Consider the following 19,521-nt stretch of genomic DNA (forward strand, 5'->3'; position numbering starts at 1 on the left):
CCGATGATGATAAATTCATCGAGTAGCATGGCTTGCACAGATGAGTCAAAACAGGCGTGCGGAAAGCTTGCGCGGTGCTCCTCTTGTGTTTGTCGCACATACACGCCGATAGGGAGCGCTTTTTAGGAAGGTAAGGTGTTCCGTAGCAGATGCACGGCGAGTCTTTCACGGGCCCCTCAAGCTGGCGGCGATGTCCTGGAAGGCGGCCAGGTCGTCGGACATCTCGCAATCGGCCGCGTAGGCGAGTACTCCGTCCGTCAGATCCCGAATCACACTTCTCACTTCGTCAGCCACGTCCCGCTGTTCTGATCGCACCTGTAGTTGTAATTAGAGACACGAGGTTACGTATAAGCGTATATTGTAAATTATGTGGAGGCTAACGAAAAGGGTTCAGCTTAGAGGTGCACTAAAGAGGATTCTGGACTCGTCCTTTTTACCGCGGGAACTCTATCTACACGTTCCGAGCATTCTTAAAAAAACTTCGAATTATTGTACTGTGTGGCCGACTGCCCTAATTAAATCGAATTAAACGTCCCGGCTCCCCGCCTTTTTTTTTTTAACATCAACGCGGCAGGAAGGGCGGAGTCAACTAAAGCGTGGATTGCCTTTCAGCCAGTCCAATGGCGGCTTGGCTTTCACTTTTTATTTTGTTTTTTTAGGTTTCTGTGAATAAACAGTTTTAGTCACAGACAATATAGTTGCAAATTAGGCCCACGGAAATAAAAATACACGTGGACATTGATTTACGTATCACTCCGCCGATGGCAGAGCGGCAAGCCGCCACGGGACTGGCTGACGCGTTGGTTGACTCCTCCTACCTACCGCGTTGAGTTAAAAAAAAAAAAGCGGGAGCCGGGAAGTTTAATCCGATTTAATTAAAGCAATCAGCCGTATACAGGACAATGATTCGAAGTTTCTAAATATTCCCGTAACGTGTAGATGGAGTTCCCGGCGTAAAAAGACGAGTTCACATTCCTCTTTAGTGCACCTTTAAGTTAAGGACATCGCAGCGAGCCAAGGAAAGAGAAATGATAGGTGTAACGTTAAGAAGCCCGAAGCGGGCAGAGTGGGTGAGGGAACAAACGCGGGTTAATGACATTCTAGTCGAAATCAAGAGGAAGAAATGGGCTTGGGCAGGGCATGTGATGTGAAGGCAAGATAACCGCTGGTCCTTATGGGTAACTGAGGCGGATTCCAAGAGAAGGCAAGCGTAGCAGGGGGCGGCAGAAGGTTAGGTGAGCGGATGATATTAAGAAAATCGCAGGCATAGGGTGGGCGCAGAAGGCAAAAGACCAGGTTAATTACAGAGACATGGGAGAGGCCTTTGCCCTGCAGTGAGTGTCGTCAGGCTGATGATTATGATGATGATGATGATGATGTGCGCCGGGGCAAGGACTGGGCTACACGTGGAGAGAGAAATGAGTGCGGGACCTCCGAAATTAGCTGGGCCTCGTGCACGGCTGGAGGGACATGATGAGATTGGAGCACAGCGTCCGGCGTTAACGGTGGCGTCGGATCGCAACAGCAGCGCACGATGAAGGCACTGCCAGGGGATATATATGCAACTCCACGTAGTTTCGGTTCCAACTAATTCAGCGCACCTGGTCACCGGAGAAGAACTGATGTTTAGAAATGAAAAATACGGCAGAGAAACTTGAGGCAGTGTCATGCTGCGTTGCAGAATGACAAAGTCACGACTATGTATAACTACGCGTCATAGCTGCGCATACTTTGTACAAACTCGATAGTGTTTACATTACGTTACTTGTAAATTGCTCAATCATTATACGTTGCAGAATGAGTCATAACTATGACGAGTCATGACTTTTATAGGTCATAGTACGTTACTTTCTATCATTCATGTCTACACATGTTCGCTTTACGTGTGTTGTGACATGGCACACCGACGGTGTGACCTCCGATTCTCGAGCCATATACGGCGGACGCCGGCTTTTATGCTAATGGGACATATAATGCTTTCGCGTTAATTACTACACCTGCACGCAGCGAGATAGGCTGCGTCGATGGCCGTATTGTCTGAGGCACCAGGAAACAAAACTGCTGTTTTCTTCGGCGGGTGGTCTGAGTCCTCCACGGGGATCAAGTTTTTTTTTTTTTCTGCTGGATACCGTTGCCATGACAATGACGTATGAATTGGCTGGACAACGGTGTACTACATAGAAAGTTGCCTTCCCCCGGCATCGCTACGTTTTCTGATGGCGTTTGCGCCGAGTAGTAAGAAAAAATCCCTAACCTACCGCTGCTGCCTTAGCTGAATCACATTCCCCTTCTTGCTTTACGCCGGTTTTCGCAGCCCCGTTTGAGCATTGTCGCGTGATGATCGCAGGAAGTGAGCAGGAGTCTACAGGAGCGGCGTCATTTTCTCTGCTCAGGAACAGATCCAGCTCTTTCAGCGCCTGCAATGGCAGAACAACACAGTCTAATAGAAATAGTCTCCTTCGGAGAAAAATTTGTGAATGGTCCTCGTACAGCATTTACCAAAACCCAACATAACCAGAACCTCCACCAAGCTGTTACGTGTGAGAGCCTTTGTCAAAACTACAGGGTGTTCCAGATTGCTCGATACAGATTTTTCTTTTAACGGCTTTGAAAAGTATACCGCTGCGATCTTTGCAGGTTGACTGCACAGCAAGGCGGATATTATTTGCGTGATATAATGCAAATAAACGACGAATAGTAACTAATCGTTAAATTAATTAATCAACATCGATTTTATTGTCTTAGGGCTAAATATTATATTACGGAACTTAAAGACATCAACATCGAATGTGAGCCTAACTTTAAAATTTCCAAATCGACAATTTGGTTCGAGGTATCGAACGTGAAAAAGCTGGTCTTTGAGCGCTCCTGAAGTTTGCTTCACCACTTTGCCCCATCATCAATGGCGTCGCTGCACGTCGTGTCGTCGCGGCAACAAAGCCGACACCTCTACGTCATAAAACACGTGACATGCATAATTTCCTGCGATTGGTCGAGCGCGGCAGTGGGTGGTTGGACAGGCTTCTTTCTATGAAAGAGGGGACGGGTGCGGTATAGGGTTTGGGAAGGTGGCTGGTGGGTGGTACTTCTGAAGGGTGGAGACTCCTCGCCTGGGCTGAAGGCTTCTCTGCAACGCACATCAGATTTATGGTTGGGGGGGGTGGGGGGGGGGTAGGGTACTGTAGCACTGCTTTCGCAGTGAAATCCTATATTCGCATGCAAATTGACCCCGCTCACGAAAATTCAGTTTAGTGACTATTTCCGAAACCTCCGGAGCGTGCGTTCGCGCCGGAATCCGAAACTACAGGACCGTCGGCAGTTCGGTTTTGCCGCTTACCAGGCTGCTCAGCCTGGCCGCACGCCAATGTGGAAGGCATGCAAGATGCGCTGCGTTATCGCCGTTGATGTGCACTTGCCTTCAAATGATGGCTTTTAAAGTGCGTTGTTACGCGTTTGTTGCTTTGAGGTGCGCTCTCCGCGATGACAGCGAGGAACCGTCAAGAGATCAACGAGGAGTGACGAGGCAGCGTATACATGAACGTCGCTTCAGTCTTCTGCGCAAATTGTGCGTTGGCCGTTTTTGCGAACATGAAAATCGAGCGTGGGTCAAAGTCGGGGGCGCGTTATAATCGTGTAATTAGGATAGTTTTCGCGTCTTTTAATATAAAAAAATTTACATCGAGTGATTTGAAAATGGTTTTGCTTCTAGTGAGGTTTTGTTTTCGTCAAATCACTAATTAGTAAAGAGTGAACGAATGGACGCTGGCCGCGAAGGGCGGCGCACCTGCATGGCGAGGGCGAGGTCTGTGCCGCACCTCCTGGCCGCAGCGCGCTCTTCGGCTCCGGCCCCCGCAAGAAGACGGGAGCACTCGAACGCATTGGCCAGGGGCTCCGTGATACGCGCTTGGTGGCGTTGACCAACTGCTGGAAGGAAGCTGTAGCCAGTGAAGGTTGCTGGGGGAATACTCCTCTCCCTGGTCGAAGCGGGAGGAGGCGAAGCGCTCCACACTACGCATCAGCAACTCCAGAACCTGCGGATACGGCAGAGGAAGCGCTGGGTAGCTTATACGGCGATAGCGACCAGACATGGCAATGAAAAGAAAGGAAACCCACAAGCCGAGTCGATCTCGCAACACTCGAGTCGAGATCGGGACATTTAAACCTCTGTAGTGGCAGAAGGCATGCCCACATAGGGTTGATGTACGGTTCTAGTCATGGGACATGCCACTGATAGGACATATCCGGTATGAGCCAGCACAAGTCACTCTTTCCATCAACACAACGCATGGTGCTTGCGTTATTTGATGCTTTATGCCTGCGGCTCATGTTTGAACACGTGTTGCTCGATTTCCAGCGAGACCGCCGAGAAAAACTGCCTAACGGCACGGCGGCGCTGCAACACATACCTGTACTGCATTGAGCGCACGCCGGCCGCTCTATGCCGTGGTGTTTTGCTGGGTTCGCCCGATCTTACATGAACGCAATCAATAACACTCTGGGGCCGATAACCTTCGCCACTGCATGACTTCCTTCGACATATGGAGATGGGGGAAGCAAACTGTGCGTTTCCTCCAAGAACAATCGTTCTATTAATGCGCACGGTTTTCCTCACTTTGTGGAAAGCCGCCGCGGTACAGCTCAGTGGTCGTGGCGCTCGGCTGTTGACACGAAAGACGCGGGCTCGATCCCGGCCGCTGCGGTCGCTTTCTAGTGGAGGTGAAATGCTAGAGGCCCGTGTACTGTGCGATGTCAGTGCGCCCTTAAGAACCCCATACAGGGGATCGGAAGCATCAGGAGCCCTCCACTACAGCGTCCCTCTGAGCCTGAGTCGCTCTGGGACGTTATAACGCCATAAAACCAAACCATCACTTTGAGGAACAATTTCTCAGTATTGGCGTAGTATGTATATATATATATATATATATATATATATATATATATATATATATATATATATATATATATATATATATATATATATATATATATATATATATATATATATATATATATATATATATATATATATATATATCGTAACCTAAACCTTAATGGCATCATAACTTCCTTCTTCTTCCGCTTCCGCGTTATCAAGGTTTGCCCGAATCATACGGGCCGGTGCCTTCACTTTTTCCCTGATAGCCAAATCAGCCGGACTCGGAAAATCATCTCTCTCAATCATATTTATTTTTTTATTTAACAAATACTGCAGGCCCTAGGTGGGCCCTAGCAGGAGGGGCGAAAGAAAATACAGCATTGTGAATATCAATTCATCGCGCAAACATAAGTAAGTAAAATACACTGAGACGTTTAACTCTTACAATAAAACATGCATAAACACGAAACACGACTATGGGGTAGACGACAACAATTTGTCAGTGGAATCAATGGACACGATCACATCAGAAGGCAGCTTGTTACATTCCTCGATAGTGCGTGGATAAAAAGAATATTTAAAGGCATTAATTTTAGTTTGATACGGCGTTAAAGAATGTGCATAATGATGTCTTATGGGACGAGTTGCAAGGGGTGCAAGGGGTTAACATCAGAACTCATGGCGAGTTTGTTGTTTTTCAGCAGAAATAGAAATTTTAGTCTCTGGATTTTTCTACGTATTTGCAGTAGTGGGATGGCATTTTCTTTTATTAAAATGGATGGAGAGTCAGATGTGCGATATTTAGAAAAAATGAAGCGCACGGCTTTCCGCTGAACACCCTCCAATGCCTCAATATTCTTTTTGGTATAAGGGTCCCAGTCTGTGCAAGCATACTCTAGTTTGGGTCTTATGAGGCTGTAGTATGTTAACTGTTTTATCCGGGAAGGAACGTTTTTAAGTTTGTGGCGAAGAAATTCAAGTTTTGTCTACGAGGATGAGCATGTATTGGCAATATGACTGTTACAACTTAGATTACTAGTTATGGTAACACCGAGGTATTTATATTCCTTAACTTCTATAAGAGGATGCGATGGGAGGGTGTAAGGAAGTGAGTGTACAATTTTTTTGTTGGTAATTTTTATAAACACTGCTTTCGCGGAATTAAGCTGCATATCCCAATTATTGCACCATGTGTCAATTTTCTGGAGGCTAGAGTTAAGGAGTATTTGGTCTTTAGGGCTGTTAATTTCGTTGAACAAAATGCAATCAGCAAAGAGCCTAATTTGGACCGGTTCAGATATAACAGTAATGATATCATTTATATATATATCAGAAATAACAACGGGCCTAGCGCACTACCTTGTGGAACACCTGAAGTAACTGGTAAAGAATTTGAAGGATAACCGTTGGTGAGATATGACGAAACCCACGTGATTACAAATTTATGAAGACCAATTAGTTCAAGTTTATATATTAGTTTAGCATGTGACACAACATCAAAACCTTTTTGAAAATCTAAAAAAATGGCATCGACCTGCCCCGGGTGGTTAAGGACTGTTGCGAAGCTGTGAATAACCGATGTTGATTGGGTCACAGTGGATAAGCCTTTCCTAAAACAATGTTGAACAGAAGAAAGTACACCATTGTCATCTAGAAATTTGGTTCTGTAGTTAGCTAAAATATGTTCTGCCAATTTACAACCAGTGGAAGTGAGTGAAATGGGACGATAATTAGCAACAAGTTCCCTGTCACCCTTTTTAGGCACAGGCACAACACAAGCTGTCCTCCAGTCGGAAGGCTCTCTTTCTGTTGCAAACGACGTGCGAAATACTATCACCATTTCTTCGTCTCTATCATTCGGTAGCCCTCATGTGTGTTCAGCACGTGCAGTTGGGGGAAAGAGCATCCCATCAATAGGGACATAGTAAGGGAAATGGGAGAAGAGATCTTGTTTTGCGCTCGATGGCGATTTATACAGGACCGTTCGTGAGCCATGCTAGCAGCTAATACATGGTAAAGGAACGGCTGCCGAAGTACGAACACAGAGGCGGACCGAGGGAGGAGAAAAAAAGAATGAAAAAGTATTGGTTTGACGTTGACGCCGCAGGGCGGCCGGTCGGCTATTAAGGGAACTATGAGATGGGAGTAATGTTTCCAGGCGAGGCGTAGCCCGGTAAGTGGAGTTAAATTTGTGGGGGTGGCTGCATTGTGGGAAGAAGATGAGGAGGGCCGGGAATATGAAGGGTTCTAGTGTATGGACGCGGTGGCGAGATTTACTACCTCGATGTAAAGAAACGCGAACAACACGGCGCCAACACGCCCCGCTGCTGTAATTTATTTTCATCGCGCTTTTACCCGGGTAGTACGAAAAAGACTTTAGAGTCGTCCGAGAATATATCATGGACGAGTCTAGGGTCTCTAGTACTCTGCTGCGAAGAAAGTGCCGACAGGACGGAGTCACGAGGAGGTGCTCGGACGCATACGAGTGCGCTTAGTGTTACTCACCCTGATGTCTCTCATGTCAGTCACCGCCTTGAACGTGAGTGCGACGTGAGTGCGAAGAGTGCATTGCCGAGCAGCACCGTCAGCTTGTTCGCTGCGGTCACTGCTTCCTGGTCAGCAGCAGCTTCGCCGCCAGTGGTGGTCATGACAGTGTCGTGCACATCCTGCGCCATCTGGGTGCATCGGGAAAACATATATCACGAGTTAGATTGCGGACGTTGCTATTTCTCGGGCGTAAAGGGATACTAAAGAGGGAAAGAAGAAGGGAGATAGATCATGCCTCGGGAATACTACCGACGTTTTTTCTACGCAGAAAGGAGGCTGCGTTGCTGAGAAAACCGCAAAATGAAAGTCCCAAACCCTTCCACATTCAAATTACCTGCGAAAAATGAACTGCCGCGACGTTATTGTTATGGCGCATGCCTCGGGAATACTACCGACGTTTTTTCTACGCAGAAAGGAGGCTGCGTTGCTGAGAAAACCGCAAAATGAAAGTCCCAAACCCTTCCACATTCAAATTACCTGCGAAAAATGAACTGCCGCGACGTTATTGTTATGGCGCATGCCTCGGGAATACTACCGACGTTTTTTCTACGCAGAAAGGAGGCTGCGTTGCTGAGAAAACCGCAAAATGAAAGTCCCAAACCCTTCCACATTCAAATTACCTGCGAAAAATGAACTGCCGCGACGTTATTGTTATGGCGCATGCCTCGGGAATACTACCGACGTTTTTTCTACGCAGAAAGGAGGCTGCGTTGCTGAGAAAACCGCAAAATGAAAGTCCCAAACCCTTCCACATTCAAATTACCTGCGAAAAATGAACTGCCGCGACGTTATTGTTATGGCGCATGCCTCGGGAATACTACCGACGTTTTTTCTACGCAGAAAGGAGGCTGCGTTGCTGAGAAAACCGCAAAATGAAAGTCCCAAACCCTTCCACATTCAAATTACCTGCGAAAAATGAACTGCCGCGACGTTATTGTTATGGCGCATGCCTCGGGAATACTACCGACGTTTTTTCTACGCAGAAAGGAGGCTGCGTTGCTGAGAAAACCGCAAAATGAAAGTCCCAAACCCTTCCACATTCAAATTACCTGCGAAAAATGAACTGCCGCGACGTTATTGTTATGGCGCATGCCTCGGGAATACTACCGACGTTTTTTCTACGCAGAAAGGAGGCTGCGTTGCTGAGAAAAACCGCAAAATGAAAGTCCCAAACCCTTCCACATTCAAATTACCTGCGAAAAATGAACTGCCGCGACGTCATTGTTATGGCGCATTCGCAGTCGAACCCAATCAGAAGCGCTACTTCCAAAGACCGAAAATGCGGTTCGTCGGAAACCGAAAACCAACTGATCAGTAGTCACGGCGGCAGGCCGACTTCGCTAACACCCCCTAGATATCTAGGGGGTGTTGGCTGCGCCCCCACTATTTCGATGGGGGCCCTCTGCTGCGTCGCATGCGTCTACGTTTCGTTGCAACGCGCGCGTACGGTAGAAATAGGTGCCATGGGTGCGAAAAAAAAAAATTTGTTTTGATGATGGCCTAGCTCTGCTCGGCCAGGATATTCGTAGCGAAAGCGCGGCGACATCTGATTCGAAAGAGTTAATATATCGAGCATGTACATTCACTACAGTCGCCGTCGTGGCGGAGTTGCGGCGTCTCCGCCTCAAACGTCAAAGGCCCTGGTTCGATTCCCAGCCTCGACACAGGTTTTTTTTTGTATTCAGTGAGTGTGCGGGGGTTTCAGTGGCTCCCGCCACCGACCGCGTAGTTGGTCACATGGTCGGTCACGTGGTGCGGAGCAGCTGCCAACGGCGCGGCGCCGCGGCTGGTCACGTGGTTCGTCACGCGATTGGTCACGTGGTGCGGAGCAGCTGCCGGCGGCGCGGCGCCGTGGCTGGTCACGTGGTTCGTCACGTGGTGCGGTGCAAAGCACGGCGAAACTGACATTTCGTGGCCAATGCAGCTTTCGCTACAAAACTACGTCAAGTTACCGAGGGCGCCCGGAGAGTGCAGATGAAACTGCTGATCGCGCTCACGCATGTATACATCGGCGACAATAATGGGAACGCTTTTGTGCTGTCGTGAAGTCTACGCGTATGCTTAATAGGATCCTTAAAGACATGCGAGCAGCAGTCGCGCTCTAGCGTATTTCATGTAACACCACATCTGAGCGAAAAATTGCACGCCCATTTCTCATCGAACAGTGCACTGTGCTGTCGATTATCGCGTGTTTTGGGGATTAAACACGCAGTTGGTACGATCGCAGACAACGATTTCTACGTTCACGAATTGATTCATATGAGTTTTAAGTGGAAACGAACCAGGGTATACGTTCCGTTCAACTCTTCTGCCTGCCGGCTATAGCTGTCAGCAGCAGGAGATGCACGCTTAATTATGACTGTCGATCTTGACGGACGTGCTTCGGCTGGTTGAACGATTTTCGCGCGGACGAGTTGGTACTAATACGTCTAAAAACTAGCCAATATCATTTGAAAGTCCGTTCCTCTGTACTGTTTTCCTATCTTTTTCCGCGTTTGCTCTTGGTTGGTTTTAAGATGAATATGCCTTGCCTGCCGGCGCCTCACGTCCAGCGTGCATGACGACCCGCGTTGGGAAGCCTTTTTCTTTAATGAGCCAGGTGAGAAGCTATAGTGCATGCATATGGTACTTCTCAGATATTGTTCAGCTCATCAATAAAAGCATAATGGATTTTCCACTGCGCAGAAAGCATGGAAGACTAGGCGCTCAGCGCTTCACACGATGACGACATGCAGTGCATGCGCGTGTCTGCATGAACGCCTACTAAAAATAAAGGAACAAAGACTTTGCAATTTCATAACGCCCGCAGCTTGCATGCACACAGGAGCCGATCCAACGGCCGAAGTGAGAACGAAATCGCTTCACCGGCCACATAGCTATAGCACACGGCGCGAATTCCGTTCGAAGCTTGTGATTCTGGACTTGCTGTGCAGAACGGCTATACGCAGCCCGAGATCCAGAAGACTGTTTAAACCCGCCTTGGAAAAACAAGCTCGTGCTTACTTCAACTGTTTTATATGAACCAAACAAATGTACTATAACAGGCGCTCGTTGGTAACGGGGGTCGGTAGCAACTGCTCTGCTTTGTATACCACATTCTCAGCTGTTAAGCTTCACACGCACGCACACACACACACACACGCACGCGCACGCACACACACACACACACACACACACGCACGCGCACACACGCACGCACACACGTACGCACGCGCACGCATGCACACACACACACACGCATGCACGCACGCACACGTACGCACGCACGCGCACGCACACGCGTACGCACACACACATGCGCACACGCACGCGCGCACGCACTCACACACACACACACGCACGCACGCACTCACGCGCGCACGCACACACACACGCACACACACACGTACGCACGCGCACACACACACGCACACACGTACGCACGCGCACGCATGCACACACACACACGCATGCACACACACGCACACACACGTACGCACGCACGCGCACACACGTACGCACACGCGTACGCGCACGCACACACGCACACACACGCACGCACGCACACATGCGCGCGCACGCACACGCACACAGCTTTTGGACATATTGTCCTCCCCCGGTTTGAGAAAGTTTAGTGGGGCCAGTTGCGACTTGTGAACTTGGGGCTTGTGACGTTATAAATACCCAGATGGGCGATGTCTCGCTGGTATTGACAGTAATAGATTCCCCCATATCTCGGGTCAGCCCCTCGTCGTACCCCTGGACAATCCGCTATCGATAATCAAGGAAACAACGTAAATGACATGCAGCATATCATAACGTCCTGCATGACGTTGATGGAGCTCGGTCGGGTGTTGTCTTCGTGCCTTTTATGCATGAATGAATGGATGGAGTTTAATAACTGAGGTTCAAGGACCTAACGCGCGAAGCCGACGCGTTTAATAAAAAGAACAGCCATAGACGTACCGACTACGCCATTTCCTTAGCTGGTGCACCGGGCTATCTTAACCGAGGGATAATCTTGTACGTGTGCTTTGTTGTTTTTTCTTGTACGTTTTTGAACGAATTAAACGTCATGGCTCTGTTTTATGAAGTTTACTCTGTAAACTGCGACCTTAATAAAGATTATGAAATTATTTGGATGCTTAAGTCACTTTACGAGTTTAATCCGACAGCAATAAAAGCAACGTTGCTGCTACATGTTCGATGTCTGTATCAGTTCTTTCACCTCGTACACAACGATGTCTCTGTCGTAGTGTATTTATTTGCGCACACGTAATAATGCGCTGAGCATGTCCGCCGAGAGCCTGTTCCCATCTGCTTGTCTCGCCATTTCCCGCTGGAGTGCTTCCCCCTTGTGTTTCGATTTTTGCACAGCGGTGAGCTGGTGAAAATTGAATTGCATTGCATTAATGCCCACTTGACACGGTGGGCAGGTTGTGATTCCGTTACAAGGTCACGTGACCATGTGACTCCACCGCCCTTTCGACCATTCAGCGACTTTTGTGACTTACGCACGACGCGCAATCGCATGATGTGCACTAGTACGGTAGGCGGGTGGGTGGGTGGCAATTGCATTGAGTTTTTTTGAATTAATTGTCACCGGCCACGGTAGGTAGGTTGTGTGCCACCACAGGGTCACGTGACCACTCGCGACCAACCAGCGACTTTTGTGACAGACTTGCAGGACGCGAAATCGCATTGTGTGAAGTCTAATGCTGTCGCATTAAAATAGCCCCGTAGGCCTCTCTTTATTGTTAGGCACGGGCTGAATACAATTGCGTTCACCTGCTGCGTCTGGGCGATGCTAACCAAGCGCATCTGGTTTGTTCTGGCCAACTGGGTGTCGTCTCTCGGCGGGGCTCCCTTTTTCCGAATCCGCGTGAAGAGATGCGTCAAGGTGCCCACTTCCCTGTAGCTGCACTGTCGCCAGACGAACAGGCTCCTGCGCAAAGCGAATGACGGCACAGATTTGTGCTGCGCAGCTCCTGTACAGTCATATATCCTATCGATAATCCACGATATGCCCGTAAAAGCATATGCCAAAGCTGGACTCTGCGATTCCGGTCAGGTCTGCAAAGTAACGAAACGAGTCGACAGTCGCGCGGGAGTGGATTTCCGGGCATCCCATATGGTAGGATAGATCTCGGACAAGTGTGCAATTACCTGTTAGCATCGACTTGGGAGTATAGTCATACGGATACAAAGGAAAGCTACACAGCTTTGTCAGATCCTTTCTCAGGGTAATCGAGCGAGGCGACCTTCATGGCCGGCTGCGGAAACTGTGATAGCAGCGGTGTTCGGCGGATGCGGGCGTATTTCGCGTGCACCTGCGTGCTTTTAAGCGAAGTGACACTATAGTGTCACTTCGCTTAAACGCACGTGCTTAGATGACATCGTCGTCATCCCATCGACCTTTGGCGATCACTTATAAGGGCTCCGGACTATGTCAGGTGCAGTTAAGTCACCAGGGCTTACTCCTAAACCATTGTATACTATGGTTTCGGAGTCAGCCTTGGTGACTTAACTGCATATATACTACCAGGGCTGACTCCGAAACCATAGTATATATGCAGTTAAGTCACCAAGGCTGACTCCGAAACCATAGTATACAATGGTTTCGGAGTCAGCCCTGGTGACTTAACTGCACCTGACATGGTCCGGAGCCGTTATAAGTGATATACAAAGGTCGAGGGGACGACGACACCGTTATCTAAGCACGCACCCAACAATTTTGGACAAAGGGCAGACAAGGAAAGGGAAAAGAGCGGCTCGTTACGACATGCGTACATGACGCAAAGCGACAGTCGTCGAACCCAAGGACCACGGCAGGACGCTTTTCTCCCCTTTAATATGTGGTGTTCATGAATGGGATATTATTGGGGTAATTATTTTAAAGATAATTGATTATAAAGCAGACGGGAAGCAGACCGGCGCTGTTGAACACTCTCAGCGTAATGTTACACCACGCATAAATACCCCCCAAAGCAAAAGGTTGGACAGCCGTCGCCGTAGCTCAATTCCGAGGTCGTGGGTTCAGATACCACCGGTGGCATGTGGTTTTTTCCTTCTGCTTTATAATGAGTTATCTTTAAAACAATTCTCCTAATAATTTCCCATTGATCATCCCCTATGCTCCTTGGTTTTGGTGACTGTTGCGGCCGTCAATTCTGGACAAGAGCATTTTTGAACGGGAAGAAGTTTATGAACGCAATTTTTTATATATTGTAAGATTTCACTATAACATTCATTATATTCGCAGATCTCCCGTCGGCAGGCTTGCATTTTTTTCCTATTAATGTTTTTGCTATCGTCAAAAGCGTTCCCCGTTGGTTTTTTACGGCAGTCTTAACTGCTCGATGCGAGAGATGGAAAAACATTAGAAGAAAGTCTATGCTACAGATCGGAAGAATGCACCTTCAATGCATACATTACCTTCAATATTTCCGTAACAGTACCTTACAATTTTCCAATGTTCAAAATTTTTTTCCAATAATGTTGGACATGAGAGACAAACTTTGCCACCTGATGCCTGTGAACACTGTCCGTAAGACGCAGGAATGTTGCTGGGTCAGAAAAAATTGGAGGGCACACTTAAGCTCCGCCTTAAGGGCGTGACGTGATAGCGTAATGGGTTTAATTCCCATGTATGCAGAAGGTCATTCTCTACTTTATATTCAAAGATCCCAGGGAGTTCTCATACCCCTCTTGGCGCAGTGGTGCAGCGGTTTAGCGATGCGCCAGCAGTGCCCTGAGATGGCAGGTGCTGCCACCGGTATAGGGCTTGAGCGGCCTAGGTTGCTCTTCCCGAGCGATCAATCATTACTTTAAGTGCCACGTGCCATGGTGGGCAGCTTGCTCGCTATCCGATGGGCAGGTTGTGATGACGCCGCAAGGTTACGTGACCTAGTTGGCCCACCTGCCTCCTAGGTTGCTCTCTGGGCATCGCCTGCCAGAGAGACATGCTCGTGATTGTTTGCTCACAACACCGACACCGACAACGCCGACACCGGATTTTCTGTACAACGGGGCAGTAATGTTTGGTTGATGTTCAGCAATATTCTTTGTTGGCCCGGCCGCGGATGAGAGTGGCTTCCAATAGGAGTTTTGCAAGACGATGCAGGTGTTGTTAAAGAATAATAGTAATTTTCTTGCTACATTTCCAAGTAGTACAAAAAATACAAGAGATGCGGTACGCCACAGCGTCCTAGTTGTAGCCGCGCACGGCACACTTATGGCTCGCAAGCCGTTATGAATGGGCCAGCCGCGCACGGCTGCCTGGGAATACGCGGAGCCCTCGGGCGACCGCGGGAGCTCTGAACTTGCATCCGCGCACAGTCGCTGCTCCGTTCAAACTCATCCACACTCACCACAGAACCTCTGTTCTTCCCGTGTGCAGCCCGCCCTCGGTTTGTTTATCTCAGCAGTTGCGTGGCATTGCATTACGTGGCCGGTGGCCGTGACTCTCGCCTGGCTTCCACGGGTGCGTCGGCCGCTCACGGCGGTGTGTTTACGTCTGCTGAGGCCAGACATCGCGATTCCCGGATATACAGCACCGGAGGCGTGGGAAACCCGAGGGTGACCGGGTCCCAGGACGCCACTACTGGAGCCAGACACGGGTTTTGTGAGCGGCTGCGAGCGCTGCGGTCCCGGGTTCAGAGGGCCTCAGTATATTCCTAGCGTCACATTGCCGGCATCACTACAGGGGCTTTTAACACTATCGAGTTAACAAAGTTAAAATATCATGTAAATTAACTCGTAGAGGTCGTAAGGCGCGATGAGGGAGGTCCCCTCACGGTCCCGTTCACTGACTTCGATTTGCCGAAACCCGCTCTTTATAGTCCATGGACAAGAAGTATTTGGAGTCACAAAGGCGGGGTATCGTCGATCCGGGGCAGACCTCTTTCTTGGTTGCGCAGTTAAATCAGTGACAACCGACGCAAAACAGAAGATTACCACCCTTATTTATCACGTGGACGCCCGGGGCTGCCCAGGGGCTCTGTGCTGGCTGGATGGCATCGTCGCGTAGCACTTCCTTAACTAATTGGTCTCGGATGGCTTGGCGTCCTCGCGCCTACACTCGATAGGAGCTTTGGAGCAGAAGTCGGGTGTTTTCATTGGTTATAATTCTACGCTTGGCAACAGGGGTTCGTCGGAACTTTGACGAGGTAGAAAAACAGCCACCGTATCTTCGAAAGTTTGGTCGAAGTTCTTCTCTGTGCTGGGCAGGGCTGGCTTAATAGACACCTTTAGCATACCGTGTACCGTGTTACCGTCACCGTTACCGAAGTACCGGGAGACAAGCGCCGTTACTGCGCATGTGCAGATCGCATCACGTACCCGGCAGCTGCGCCTGCCGCAACACGTGAACCATTGCGTGCCCACAGGCGGTGGGTGGGCGGGGCCGCCGGTACTCCGCTGACGGTAACACAGTGCACGGTATATATGATAAAGGCGACTAATGTCGAAGTTGTGCTCCGGGGTTCTGCTGAGTGAGATCGTTGACGGCGGGCGTGAGAGGATGGTGACTGTCGCACATTTGTTGAGGAGTCGATATTTCCAGCCGAAGTTTGTTACTAACACGGAGACTTGCATATTTCGGAACTCGGCGATGCCTCGGTCCAGCAGTAATTTCGCGCCTGATTCGACGATGCCTTACGCATACTTTCGTTGGTCCCGCGCTCCTCACCGAGGCCATGGTGTTAATCATACTTCAGTGATCACGCCCGGTTGCAATCATTTCAGCTAAATATGATTTCGGCTTGCTCCACAAACTAAGGGATAAAGTCGCCTAGCTGCCAGCTGATTAGATCACAAAAAGACATTTCAAAAACTTCGCGCCAATATATGGCCCCCTATTTGAATTCTACACAGAAAAACTATGCTGAATCCCATTTTTTAAAGTTAAAAATCCGAAGATATACCTGGCTCAAATGGGACCGCCCCATCCTAGAGTGACCCATAAAACTGCCCCTGCCATGAGCACCAGCAACATGCCGACTTGAGTCAACGGTAATTCGCTCAAAAAAAAAAAAGGATTCTTTCTTTCCTCGAAGCTCCACTGCGGCACCTCATTCTTCCTTTCTTCTTTCACTCCCTCCTTTATCCCTTCCCTTACGGCGCGGTTCAAGTGTCCAACGATATATGAGACAGATACTGCGCCATTTCCTTTCCCCAAAAACCAATTATTATTATTATTATTCTTTCCTCGAATGTAGAAGCGTCAACGGCTCTTCTGAGCGCTGGGTGGTGAGGCAGCAATGGTGATGTGCTCTCTGTCCCTTACGATAAAATGGGTACGGCTAACAGAATGCCAGACAGCGCAGGCGCCATTGTGGACCGTGCGCCGCACGGCGAGGACACCATGCCGGGTGAGCTAGCCCGGACCAGCTGCGCGCTATAAAGGCTGTCAAACCGCGGTTAAGCAATGTTTTTGGCGTATGCTTTTCGCTGCGCGACACACCGAGAGCCTGGAATGAATCATTATGCATGCCGCACATGAAAAGTAAGGCCACAGTACTGAAAAGGTTTGCAGGGTAGGGGGGCTAGGAGTTCAATAAAGTGTATTTATTAAGTTAGACTAAGCTAGGCTTTCAATCTAAAAAAAAAAACCGTTGTCTGTTTGTCTAAAGCCAGCTAGACCTGCAGAAATAAAATAAATACACCCGCGACTGCCGCACATGGGTTTCGAACGCTCGGCGGCGTGAACAGATCAGCTACGCTGGGCAGAGCACGAGACCACCTTTTCTTCTTTCAACATCGTATTTCAAAATTTTCTTCAAGAAACGCAGCGCCTCCAATTCTAATTTCTTCTCCCCGCTCTCAGTCAGTACGACATTGAAACATTACAGGCATTGTATACTATTATGCACATTAAGCCATTGTCCCGTCTTCGATCTCCAAGTTAACAGGACCCCTGTCCTTCCGTCTTCCAATCTATCAGGCTACATCCTATTACCACTCTTTTTCCCGTCAAAACTTTCCTGGATCCAGCAATTAACCGCCTGTGTCTTGGCCACTCCCCCGTAGTGGGTATGTGCCAGCAACGTCTGAGGCCTTCCTTCCTTCCTTCCTTCCTTCCTTCCTTCCTTCCTTCCTTCCTTCCTTCCTTCCTTCCTTCCTTCCTTCCTTCCTTCCTTCCTTCCTTCCTTCCTTCCTTCCTTCCTTCCTTCCTTCCTTCCTTCCTTCCTTCCTCCCTTCCTTCCTTCCTTCCTTTATTACAGTGATGCAATGTTCTATCTACATGGACTATGAACAAGCCATGAGGAAAACTGCGGCAATCAACGCGATGCGTAATGCAACACACCTCGGCAGGTATGTTGTATGACACACCTGCTGAGCCAATGAAGAGTATACAGCACTAAGAGTGAGCCCTCAGGTTCGAACTCAGTCTGGGCATACTCTTCCTTTAGATGAGCAATCATACTACTGAAGGGGTATTTTGCAGAAACAACAGATTCACAGTACGTGTCGGTCCATCATGCGTGTTTTCCAGAGGCTGTGCCTATTTAGAACATGTCTGAGGGTTCATCAACAAATTGCAGCTGGTGCAGTGAGATATCGTAGAGAATGCGCTGTCAAATTGTCTTTTTTATAACGTCCGTTGCAAGATATCCCAAATGAGTATTGCATCATTCCAACTGACGAAACAATGCTCAATTGTTTCTGGAGCATCACAAAGGCGGCAATTTACCGTAGACACAAAAATGCCCTTTTTCTGTAACCGTGTCTTAGTGGGCAAATGTCTCTCTATGTAGCTTATAGAACAATGTATTTGTACACGGCGAGAGAGGCATCTTACGTACTCTTTTAAATACCTATTGTCCCGGTAAGCCAAAATACACACAGCGGTACATGGGTGGATCATCCTTCGTGTTTAACTTCCACTCTTTCGATCTCTCGCTGTGCATTGCATGTCGTACTCTTCATCAACTTCCACCCGCGCGCAATGAATCCAAAACATACCGCTATCGCAGTGCCCTCTTCAGATACGTTAAACGGATACAAAATTTATTTATTTTTTTACGGTGGGATACACGCCTGCACCGCTGACAATGCTATGCCGAAAAAAAAAGCGCTTTTCAAACTCAAAAAGCATATATTTAAAAATTGCCGAACATTATATCTGAAACACCCGGTATAATTTCCTGCTGGCTAACAAAGGCTGATGGTAACGTCAAATAGTGCGAGCTACGCGATCTCCACATAACAAGCCTTTAAGATAGTGACGCTGCAGAAACTGCATCTTTGACGGTGGCGCTCGCTTAGGCGAGGCCTCTTCCGCGGAGCACACTTAGCTAACTGTGCCGCCATAAAATGCTAGCTAGTGGACGTGTTACCTGTTTGTCGGCGAGCTGCGTACGGCCATCTCCAGCGTGCGCCTGTCGACGCCTGCTGATCCAAACGTGGCCAGCAGGTCCTCCACAACGGCATCCCCCGTGCGTCCAAGCAGTGCGTCGGCCCTCGCGATGGCCGCTGCGAAGCGGCTCATGTGGCGACGGCCGAATGTCATCACAAGCGTGGCGCGCCTCTTCAAGAAGGGTGACATCTTGTTCTGGAATAGATGGTGCAGGCTACGAGCTATGTGACAGTCGACAGCGTAGGGGTGCAGAAGGCAGTGTGGCGCCCTTCTCGGTGCAGCGCCTTCAATCGCAGTCAGATGAAAAAGAAGAGGATAAAGAACGCGCCGAGCAGTGCATACGTGATGCCACGGCAACGGCAAGGGGTTCACTTCCCTTCGCGCCCGAGCCTTAGTGTCTCTTCGACGGCTCGTGCGTAGCGGCTTAGCGAGTGTCCAAGCTGCAGAAGGCGGCCATTGTTTGTTTTTTGCGACGAGATGACGCTTTCCTTTACCGGTCGGCCCTTGCACGAGAGGATTTCAGACCGTTATGCGTGGATCGCGTTCTCGGCAACAGTGGGATTAACCGCGCACTCTGTTATGTTGCAGGACAGACAAGGTCATTAAGGAGTTCCTCTCATCCTCTGGTCGAAAACTGCTCCGGCGGCCGACAGGCGTTGCGCGCGGCCGCATTTTTTATCTTTTGAGGATGTGCTGCTTACTCTTTAAGCGTGCACCGTTATGCGTTACCTTTTCTCCGTCCCTAGGAACGCTCCGAATT

The 19,521-nt window shown here is 49.0% G+C and overlaps 1 protein-coding gene across 1 annotated transcript; it reads right to left on the minus strand.

The window, feature by feature from the left end:
* Positions 1-66: 66 nt before the first annotated feature.
* On the minus strand, positions 67-19,079 carry LOC144095296 (uncharacterized). The gene is made up of 6 exons (XM_077629073.1): positions 18,742-19,079; positions 12,191-12,347; positions 7,406-7,551; positions 3,785-3,974; positions 2,259-2,417; positions 67-315 (listed from the first exon to the last, which is right to left on the minus strand). Exons 1-6 carry the CDS (start codon positions 18,948-18,950, stop codon positions 166-168), a joined length of 1,011 nt encoding a protein of 336 aa, XP_077485199.1. The 5' UTR covers positions 18,951-19,079; the 3' UTR covers positions 67-165.
* Between the last annotated feature and the right edge of the window lie 442 nt (positions 19,080-19,521).

This window comes from Amblyomma americanum, chromosome 6, assembly GCF_052857255.1.
Source record: "Amblyomma americanum isolate KBUSLIRL-KWMA chromosome 6, ASM5285725v1, whole genome shotgun sequence".
NCBI lineage: Eukaryota > Metazoa > Arthropoda > Arachnida > Ixodida > Ixodidae > Amblyomma > Amblyomma americanum.

Excerpts from the sequence above, each read along its gene's own strand:
- LOC144095296 (XM_077629073.1), bottom strand. The coding sequence starts at position 18,950 with ATGTCACCCTTCTTGAAGAGGCGCGCCACGCTTGTGATGACATTCGGC. Across the intron at positions 12,348-18,741 it reads CGCAGCTCGCCGACAAACAG|GAGCCTGTTCGTCTGGCGAC; the intron begins GTAACACGTCCA and ends CGCTTTGCGCAG. Across the intron at positions 2,418-3,784 it reads ACCTCGCCCTCGCCATGCAG|GCGCTGAAAGAGCTGGATCT; the intron begins GTGCGCCGCCCT and ends CTGCCATTGCAG.